The sequence below is a fragment of the Monodelphis domestica genome, chromosome 7, assembly GCF_027887165.1.
Source record: "Monodelphis domestica isolate mMonDom1 chromosome 7, mMonDom1.pri, whole genome shotgun sequence".
Lineage (NCBI taxonomy): Eukaryota > Metazoa > Chordata > Mammalia > Didelphimorphia > Didelphidae > Monodelphis > Monodelphis domestica.
In genome coordinates, this window is record NC_077233.1 from 264,757,614 (window position 1) to 264,768,636 (window position 11,023).

Below are 11,023 nucleotides of genomic sequence, written 5' to 3' on the forward strand. Positions count from 1 at the left end.
GCTCATTGTCAAAGATCAAGAGTCTATTGCAACATTTTGAGAGGAGTGTTTAATTCTTACTGTATAGAGAAGATATAGTGTAGCGCAGATATCCTGAAGATAATTCTTTTTTTTTTTAAACCCTCACCTTCCATCTTGGAGTCAATACTGTGTATTGGCTCCAAGGCAGAAGAGTGATAAGGGCTAGGCAATAGGGGTCAAGTGACTTGCCCAGGGTCACACAGCTAGGAAGTGTCTGAGGCCAGATTTGAACCTAGGCCTGGTTCTCAATCCACTGAGCTACCCAGCTGCCCCCCTGAAGATAATTCTTGAGAGATTTTGACTGCCATTCTAAGGCAGTCAAATGATGAGATGAGAGTTCCAGAACCTGTATTTCTAGAGCTGTGAAGAAGTCAGTAGTTATGGCTACTCTCAGCAATGCACTGACCTGGGATAATCTTGAAAAACTCAAGACAGGGAATGCTATCCACCTCCAGAGAAAGAGCTGTTGGTGTTGTCTTTCCCACCACCATATGTACGGCTTTCCTTTGGGGATTTTGGTTAGGTAGGAGTGTGCTCTTATGGAATTGTTTTGCATGAAAATTACAATATTCAATATTTAGGGGCATCGAGGTAGCTCAGTGAGCAGAGAGCGGTTTATCCTCAACTGCAAAATGAGCGAATCTAAGTTGAGGTCCTTTCCAGCTCCTCTGAAATCACAGGCCCCCCTAAAAGCCATACAAACTTTCAGACTACCTAAGTGCATTCATAGCATTAAAGAAATGCTTTCTAAAATTTAGTTTTCTAGGGGCCAAACAATTTCATTTTAAATTCATTGAGAGAAGGTGTAAAGAAAGCCTGACCCTGGTACAGAAAAATGTCTTGAAGCTGACCCATTGTGTTCCCACATCCTGTTCGCTAATAGGTTTGGGGGGGGGGTGCGTGGGAGAGACATCACTCAGTCTAAGGTGGCCACTTTGTATGAGAAGTGTCAAGTACTAAAACTCACTTCTTGGGGAGAACTGAAACGCAGGGGCCCACCTCTGTGGCTGATAAGAACTGTCGAAATGATCTATCTCACTACGAAAGTTTTATTATAAAAAAGCTGCCCCCCTCCCCTTGAAATCAGGGCTGATCTCCAGCAATCAGCCCTCTGGAAATATATATATATATATTTAAAAACCTTTACTTTCTGTCTTGGAATCCCCTCCAAAAGAGTGGTAAGGTCTAGGCAACTGGGGTTAAGTGACTTGCCCAGGGACACACAGCTAGGAAGTGGCTGAGGTCACATTTGAACCTAAGCCTGGTTCTCAATCCACTGAGCTACCCAGCTGCCCCCCTGAAGATAATTCTTGAGAGATTTTGACTGCCATTCTAAGGCAGTCAAATGATGAGATGAGAGTTCCAGAAACTTTATATCTAGAGCTGTGAAGAAGTCAGTAATTATGGCTACTCTCAGCAATGCACTGACCTGGGATAATCTTGAAAAACTCAAGACAGGGAATGCTATCCACCTCCAGAGAAAGAGCTGTTGGTGTTGTCTTTCCCACCACTATATGTACGGCTTTCCTTTGGGGATTTTGGTTAGGTAGGAGTGTGCTCTTGTGGAATTGTTTTGCATGAAAATTACAATATTCAATATTTAGGGGCATCGAGGTAGCTCAGTGAGCAGAGAGCGGTTTATCCTCAACTGCAAAATGAGCAAATCTAAGTTGAGGTCCTTTCCAGCTCCTCTGAAATCACAGGCCCCCCTAAAAGCCATACAAGCTTTCAGACTACCTAAGTGCATTCATAGCATTAAGGAAATGCTTTCTAAACTTTAGTTTTCTAGGGGCCAAACAATTTCATTTTAAATTCATTGGGAGAAGGTGTAAAGAAAGCCTGGCCCTGGTACAGAAAAATGTCTTGAAGCTGACCCATTGTGTTCCCACATCCTGTTCGCTAATAGGTTGGGGGTGGGGGGTGGTGGGAGAGACATCACTCAGTCTAAGGTGGCCACTTTGTGTGAGAAAGTGTCAAGTACTATAACTCACTTCTTGGGGAGAACTGAAACGCAGGGGCCCACCTCTGTGGCTGATAAGAACTGTCGAAATGATCTATCTCACTACGAAAGTTTTATTATAAAAAAGCTGCCCCCCTCCCCTTGAAATCAGGGCTGATCTCCAGCAATCAGCCCTCTGGAAATATATATATATTTTAAAACCTTTACTTTCTGTCTTGGAATCCCCTCCAAAAGAGTGGTAAGGTCTAGGCAACTGGGGTTAAGTGACTTGCCCAGGGACACACAGCTAGGAAGTGGCTGAGGCCACATTTGACCCGAACCCGGGACCTCCCGTCTTCAAGGCTGGCTCTCTATCCATACCTAGCGGCTTCCTCGCTTCATTTTCTTGATCCTAAGTTTTGCTTCTTTAATCAGGGCAAAAGCCGAAAAGAGAAAGATCTTTTTTCTCTCAACACTGGCCCAAAGCAACCTAGTTTGTGTCCCGACACATTAAGTGCAGTAGACTGAACGACTGGGCTCTGTTTTTAGTGTGTCCCCAGAAACGGTGGGGTCCCGAGAGGGCTTTAGGGCACACGTTCCGGAGCTCAGCCTCTGCATCTTGGACTTCGTTCTCCAGGGGCTAGCTGCCGCCACGCCCCCCAGCTCCGCCCCCGCTGCAAACCCCGCCCCCACTCCACCACATTTTTCCTACTGGGCGTGCGCGTAGAAAAATTTTCAAAAGCCGCATAAGTTGTTGGTTTTCACTCGGGCCGAGGTTGGCCAACCTTTATTGTGCTTCTAGGGTGTCTGGGATCAGGGGTGTTCGTAGCCCGTGGGCAAGGGGTTCACGTGGGGATTGTGGAACAGGGTATGGTTGCCGTCACCCCAGGAATAAGGCTGTGGAGAAAAAAAGGTTGTGTGTGTGTTTTTAAACCCAGAATTTGAATTTGGAGCTCAAAAGACTTTTTTAAAGACTCTTTAAAAAGAACCTTTTTTTTTTTCCAAAATCCTTGGGTGTCCTGCCCTCAGTTCCCGCTAAGCCCCAGGAGTCCTGTCCTCCTGCCCCTGTTGCCCGGTCCCCTTCACCCCCTACTCGCAGCATCTTCCATCATCTCCGCCCTTTCCCAGCCAGGGGTTCCTGCCCTACCTTGGTACGGATGCGGAGGTGGTGATAGGGTTTGAACTCGGGCCGTTCGTGCTTCCCTGCGTGGAGCCAGGAGTTGAGGGTGCAGACAGCCACGGCCGGGAGAGCGAGCACGAAGGTCAGCAGACGCCAGGTTTTCCCTGAGCAGCCCGGGCAAGAGCAGGAGAGAAAGGGACCAGAGCCGACGTAAGACCCAGAGGAAGAGATGGAAGAGAACGTGTGCTTCCCCAGGCCATGAAGAGAGGCATTTAATGGAAATATAAACGAGAAAGAGGACCACAGAGAGGTCACGGCCTCTGAGGGTGCCTGGGTGGTGGTATGTTAAAAGCGGGGTAAATGGCAGGATGCCAAAGTGTGCCTCTTACGACTCACCTCCTACTCCGTGCTCTTCCTTGGCCGCAGTAGCCAGCCCCCTGCTCAAAGGCCTCAAATACAGTGCCATCATTTTGGGTAGCGAGCGAAACTGAGAAACTGACGGACCACTGCCCTCTGAGTCTCCTTTCCTAAGTCCCACAATTCCTCCTCCCCCTGGGCCAATCACTTGTTAGGTCTGGGACAGGGGGTAGCTATTTTTAGGGAAGCGTCTCTATTTATGGGGCTGGGTTTGCCCTTCTGGGAAAGTAAAGGGAGCCAAGAAGTCCCTCTCAGCTGGTTCTTCACTCCATCACAACTACTGTTCCTTCTTTATTTAATTTTATTTAATCTTTTATTTAAAAAATTTCCCTCATGGTTACATGATCTCTCCCCCTCTCCCCTTCCCGAGTTAAGCAATTTCACTGGGTTATACAATTTTTTTTGTTAATTTCATTTGTTGTTGTTGTAGCCTCTTGGCATGATATTTCAACGTCAATACAGCACTTTTTTGCAGTGGAAATAAAGTTTTAGCAAATGTCTTCTGTTCCTCTTTTTCGGGGAAAGATAATTTGTTTACTCTCCTGTTTGTTTCCACTTAGGGGGTATAAAGATTTCACAGAGAGGAGGGGGAAAACAAGAGGAACTGATACCCAGAAAAAAAGTGGAACATCCTGTAACTCAAAGGGGAAGTATGACAAAGAATAATGAGCCAACGGAATGGCTGGTTTAGGCCACTTAATGTTCACAGAATCCAAGTTGAAGGGGACCTTAGAGACCATTCAGTCCAGCTACCCACTCAATTAAAGGATCACTTATACAATCTTCACAGAGTCTCAGAATACCTCCAGTTATGGGAGGAAATATCATATCACACAAGTCAACCCATTCCATTTTTGGACAACTCATTGTTAGAAAGTTCTTCCTGTTTTATGCCAGAATGTCTCTCTTTAATTTATAAGGATTATTGGTCCTAGTTCTGTCATCTGAAGTCAAATAAATCTAATACCTCTTTTCATCCTTTTAAACATTTGGGACCTCACTAAGAACATAAATTTGAGTTTTGAGAAGAAAGAAGGGTTTTTTGGGAGGGCAGGAGGAATCCAGAGAGAGAAGATATGCATAGCTAGGCTCCTCTCAGCTCTCAACCCAGCTCCTGGCTCTTAGAAAAGGCTCGTTGAAGTTAACAGCCAGCCATATATGACTAGAGGCATTTTCTTGCCTTCTCCTGATTTTTTAAATCATTATTTAATAAGTACTTAAAAACTAACAGTCTCCAGAGAATTTTAATCTTAACAAACCCCTTGTGATCTGATCACTCAGTTCCTCCCCTGGTCATCCCAAGACATCTCTTGATTCATAAATAGTCACTGAGGCATCATTTCAACAAAATGGGGAATGTCTTTGCTTAACCTGGAAGATGACTTCCCTTCACTAGGGTTCACTATGATGATTGCTTAGCCCTACCCTTTCCCCTTTTATCTTTAATAAAGGCAAAATATCTCAAACCATTTTCATAGCATGGGAAGAAATTCAGCTTCGAATTAAACGGTTTCATCCTGATTCTGAGGAGGGGCTAAAGGGAAAAATGACTTCACAATTCAATACTACTTTTCCACAGTGATGAAGTTTCCAGAGGTCATTCAACATTCTCATTGCTTCTGGAAAAAGCAAAGGAATTATATGAAGAACTTGAAAAGATATTAAAATTAAATTAGCATATACATAACCGATAACTCAGTGGCATAATTTCAAATTTAGGACCAAAAGACTAGCAAAAAATATTGGGAAATATTATTTAGGGTACAGAAATGAAAGAGGCCAAAGATTTATAAATTACTAAAAAGTCTCAAACTTATGGCATTGTGAATACCTTATTCAAGAATTCAGTTTCAATTCAGTAAATATCAAGCATGTGCATGGCACTGTACTAGAAGCAGAAGATAGTGGGATAAAAATGAAATATATTCCCTACCCTCAATGTGTTTATAGTCTACTGGGAAGACAAACATGTGCATAAATAAGTAAAATATAAGGTAAATGGAGCACCAAAAAGAAACTGGAGGGATCAGGGAAAGCTCCAGGTTAAAGGTAAAATCTGTTCTGATCCTTGAGATAAGAATTATAATAGGAAGAGATGAGGAAGAAGAGCATTTCAGGTACAAGGGCTAATGGCTTGGGCAAATTCAGGTAGCCAGAAATTAAATGTCAAGTCTGGGGAACAGTTTGTAGCTTGCCTAGAATGTAGAGTACATGAAGATAAGTAGGATGAAATGAGACTATAAGGGCAGGCTGGGGCCAAGTTGTGGAAAGGCTTGAATTCCTATAGTTCAGTTGTGTCCAATTCTTTGTGACTCTGTTTTGAGGTTTTCTTGGCAAATATGCTGCTATGGTTTGCCATTTCCTTCTCCAGCTCATTTGAGAAATGAAGAAACTAAAGCATCATTAAATGACTTGCCCAGGGTCACATAGTTAGTATCTGAAGTTGAGTGTTCCTGACCCCAGGCCTAGCACTGTGCCACATCTCATCTAATTAATAGCAATTCTTAACACATATTCATTGAATGGGGCACCATCTAAATACTTAAGGAAAAGTTAACCCATTTATAGTAAAAAATACTAAAAGAGAAGGGGATCTCAATATACCTTTTCTCAGACCTACAAAAATCTAACCAAAGGAAATACAAAAAAGAAGCTAAGGGCCTGACTAGAATTTTAGAAATGTTAAAATAAAATTTCTAGAGATTACTAAACTATAACAGAAAAGGACAGGCATATTTCTAAGCGGTACATGTTATCTTTCAAAAATGATCATGTACTAAAGCATCAAAATCTCAAAAAACAAATTCAGAAAAGTAAAAATATATCCTGTGCCAACCACAATATAATAAAATTACATTAAATAAAGGGTCTTTTAAGAAAAGACTGACAATTATTTGGAGTAAAAAAAAAACAAACCTAATCCTAAAAAATGCCTGGCCAATGAGACAACTTTTGAAATATAGCCAAATCACTGTTGAGAGAAAAAATATATCTCTAAATACTTTCATCAACAAAAGAGAGAGAGAGAGAAAGTGAGAGAGAGCAGAACAATGAATTGTGAACACAACTAAAAAACAAACTAGAAAGCCAACAAAAATACTAAAACCCAACTAACCAAAAGAGACATTCTATAAATTAAAAAGTGGCTGACTACACTGAAAGTATAAAGGGGGGAAATAATAAATAAAACTAGAAGGCATTATAAAAACTCTAATAATAGGGAAGTGATTTTTTGGAGAGAAAATCCAAATCACTTACATCAAAAATAAAAAAGTAAAATCCAAAATAAATGAGGAAATGGATGAAATTATTATAAACTATTTTAACAAATATGCTAACAGTGATAATTTAAGTGAAATGAATGAATATCTACAAAATATAAAATACCTAGATCAGTAGTAATAGAAAATTTAGACAATTCAATCTCAGGAAGAAAAAATGAACAAGTAGTTAATGAACTCCAAAAGAATAAAAAAAGGTACCAAATAGATTTTTCAAATGAATTCTATCAAACATTCAAGTAAAATTCATTCCAATACTATAAACTGTTTGCTAAAATAAGAAAAGAAAGGATCCTACCAAATTCTTTCTATGATACAGATATGGACTTGGCACCTAAACTGGGGTGGGAAGTGGGGTAGATAGTTAGGTAGATAGAGTTAGGATGACTCCTCTTCCTGAGTTCAAATCTTACAAGCTGTGTAACCCTGGGTAAATCACTTCATTCTATTTGTCTCAGTTTCCTCATCTGTAAAATAATGAAATGACAAACCACTCCAGTATCCTTGCCAAGGAAATCCTAAATGGGGTCACAAAGAATTGGATACCACTGAAAACAACTGAAAAACCACAAACATAAACTAGGGACAAACTTAGAGATAGAAAAAATTTCAACCAATATCTTCAATAAATATTGAAAGACTATCCAAAAACTCTCAGTGACAGATTGTTCAATTTACTCTGGCATGAGATTTTTAAATTGAGATTAAATCTGCCAATTGACTCAAAACCTTAAACTTAAAACATCAAGACAATAGTAACAAATTCTGTCCCTGAGACTCAGTCATAAAGAGATTTCCTACCTCTGAGCTTCTTGCTGATCCCTGCCAACTTTAGGCTCCACCACACCCTTTATCATTTTTTAATTTTAAAAAATGTTAATTAACAAAAATAAACTTGGCAGTGATACAGCTAATTCAAAGCACTGTTTTATAACTTTTTTGTGTATAATTCCAATTTGCTTTCTAAAATGGTTGTGCTCATTCATGATCAACAATAATCACACAATGCCTATTTTCCCACAATCCCTCTGCTATTTGTCATTTTCACTTTTTGTCATCTTTGCCAACCTGAGGGTCATGAGAGAATCTCAGGATTGCTTTAATTTGCCTTCTTCTAATTAGTGATTTTCAGCATTATTTTTATATGAATTGAGATGGCTGGGGCTTTTTACCTTGAAAATTATCCATTTATATCCTTTGACCATTTGTCAGATTGGGAATGGTCATTTTTTCTTATGAATTTGGATAGATTCTTTATAGATCTTAGAAACTAGATCTTTGTTAGGGAAATTTGATGCAAAGATCTTTTCCCAGCTAATTGTTTCCCTTTTAATTTTTATTTAATTTGATTATACAGAACCTTTTAGAGTTTATGTAATCAAAATTACCCATTTTATTTTCTGTGATTCTTTCTATCCCTTAATTGGTCATGAACTTTCCCTCAATCCATATATGTGATTGGTGGCTTTTTCACTATTTCTCTAATTTGCTCATAATGTGACCTTTTATAGTTAGTTTACATAACCACTTGAAGTTTATCTTGGCATAAGGTATGGGGTGTTGAAAATTAACTTTTTTCTATACAACTGTCCAATTTATCAGCAGTTTTATGGACTAGTGAGTTTTTATTCCAGTAGTTGGGGTCTTTGGGTTTATCAGATTAACAAGGGACTAATGGGTTCCTTTGTGTCTATTTGTTGTATTCCTAATCTTTTCCATTGATCAATCATTTTACTTTTTAACCAATACCAACTTGTTTTGAGAATTAATTACTGCTTTGTGGCATAGTTTGAGATCTGTTACTACTAAGCCTCCATTCCCACCTTTTTTTCATTATATCCCTTAAAATTCTTTCCCTGTTTGCCATCTTATGAGTTTCATTATTAGTTTGTCTAGTTCTATAAAATAATTCTTTAGAATTTTCAAAATGTATAAGGGAGGAACTGAGGTCTGAAGATGATTAGGAGTTCAAGATTGAAAGAGATGTGACCTGTACTCTGAGATATTTTCAAAAATAAACCCAAAAAATCACTTCTGAAAGCTACAGATTTGTCATTATTAAAAGGTCAAGAGCTAATATTCACAGGTTACTGATATAGAGCTGCTATAGATTCTTCCTCATCCCTGTCGAATTGACTATTTATATTTCTAAGTTAGCAGATTCTATCAGTCAAAACAGAATATTGCTGCCTTTTATATAAAAAAAGATGACACTACTTGGCCATAGTTATTAAAAAATGAAATTTTTTTAAACCCTTACCTTCCATCTTGGAGTCAATACTGCGAACTGGCTCCAAGGCAGAAGTGGTAAGGGCTAGGCAATGGGGGTTAAGTGACTTGCCCAGGGTCACACAGCTAGGGAGTATCTGAGGTCAGATTTGAACCCAGGACCTCCCGTCTCTAGGCCTGGCTCTCAATCCTCTGAGCCACCCAGCTGCCCCCAAAACATGCAATTTTAAAAATGTTTCCACAGGGCCTGTTTTTCTATGCTGTTGCTCTTAATTTTAATTTAAGGGAAACTCATCCAACTAATGTCAGCCATCTGGGCAGGGCTGCAGTTTATACAGCTGGAACTGAGTTTAAAGCTATCTGACTTCCTGTAGGATTAATCATATAACCATAGCCTCAAGTGAGGTAACTAATCCAGACTGTACACAAGGTGGCACTAAAGCAGTGAATTATTCTTTTGGGGGCATTTTCTACTTCCAGAAACTAACGCTGATTATCAACAGCACTTAGGGCTCTTTTAAGAGGGCAGCATAAAAGGGGATGGAGGATATTAGATCTCCCAGATACTTTAGCATTCAAGAGAAACATTAATTCATCATTCAGCCCAAAATCGTATCAGGAAAGGGGAAAAAAAATAAAAGGCAGCCAGAAGTACAGTGCTAAAAGAAAGGTGCTAACCAGGAAAACCAGCAAGAGCTCATTTGAACAAACAAGGTTTGTCGGCTTCTTGACCCAGGAAGCACCAGAGGAAAACAGAAAACCACAGTAGCACCATGGCATGAGACAGTCAACCTCAAAACTGATTGGGAATAGTAAAGCCTGGTGATCCTCTGAGCCAAAGTACACAAAGAGAGCTGAAAGCCAACATTTGATCCTCAGAAATTGAGGTTAGGATCAAACAGCACTTAACTACCCATCCACAAGAGCAGAAGAGGATGCCCTGACTTTGGCACAATGCTTCAAATGAAGAATTCAGGCTGGAGCTCTGATAAACATAAGAAAACACTGAACATAATGAAGAAACATTGTGAACTGAATCAGCTAACCAGAAAACCTAGAAGAAAGTGATTCCAGAAGTATAAGCAAGAGGGGGAAATGGCTTGTCCACAAGGATTTTAAGTATCCCTAATAGATGAAGTAAGAGGTAGACATTTACATAAGAATCGTGCAGAGAAAGTTGTAAGGAAACCAAATAGTTCTGAATAGAAGTGAGGAAACTTTACCCAAACAGTGGATTCTCTAAAAATTAAAATTGACCAAATAACTCAATAATTCCATTAGACAATGAGACATATTAGAACAAACTCAAAGGAATTTTAAAAATAGGAGAAAATGACCTGATATTCTACCATCTAATACAACTGATGTGGAAACATAGGTCAAGGGAGAATTTAAGAATCACTGCACTGTACAAGCCTGGAAACCATATTGCAAGACATCATAAATGAAAACTGCCCAGATTTATAAGAATCAGAGGACAAAGTAAAATTGGAAGGGGAGGAAAAGAGCTAAAACCTACAGACTTCCTTAAAAAATAATCCAGGAGTGAAAATTCCCAGGAGTTAGTCAAAATCCAAGGTCAAAGAAAACATACTACAAGGAGCCAAAAAGAAAGCCAATTACTATGGAGCCCCAGGAAGGAACACACAGGATTTTTCAGCAACCAATTATAACCTCCTTAAAGGAGAATAAATCTTGGACAGAATTACAGTATTACAGAAAGCAAAATAAAAAGGTTTACAACCAACAATAATTTACCATACAGACTGACTATAATTGGTGGAAATGAGGATAGGGGGAGCTAGAGAGAGAATGACACCCCTGCATTATTAGGGGAGTTGTGAATTGACTGAATCATTTTGGATAGCAATTTGGACCTATGTCCAAGGACTGAAAAAAGTACATACTCTTTTACTCAGCAACACCATTACTAGATTTGTATCCCAAATAGATTTTATTTTAAAAAGTACCTATATATACAAAAATATTTAATAAAACAGCTCTTTTGGAGGGTCA

The 11,023-nt window shown here is 39.4% G+C and overlaps 1 protein-coding gene across 1 annotated transcript; it reads right to left on the bottom strand.

The window, feature by feature from the left end:
* Positions 1-2,711: 2,711 nt before the first annotated feature.
* On the bottom strand, positions 2,712-3,633 carry LOC100012494 (cytochrome c oxidase subunit 6A2, mitochondrial). Its single transcript, XM_001363113.4, has 3 exons — positions 3,477-3,633; positions 3,108-3,244; positions 2,712-2,857 (listed from the first exon to the last, which is right to left on the bottom strand). The coding sequence occupies exons 1-3, from the start codon at positions 3,547-3,549 to the stop codon at positions 2,774-2,776; spliced, it is 294 nt and encodes a 97-aa protein (XP_001363150.2). The 5' UTR covers positions 3,550-3,633; the 3' UTR covers positions 2,712-2,773.
* Between the last annotated feature and the right edge of the window lie 7,390 nt (positions 3,634-11,023).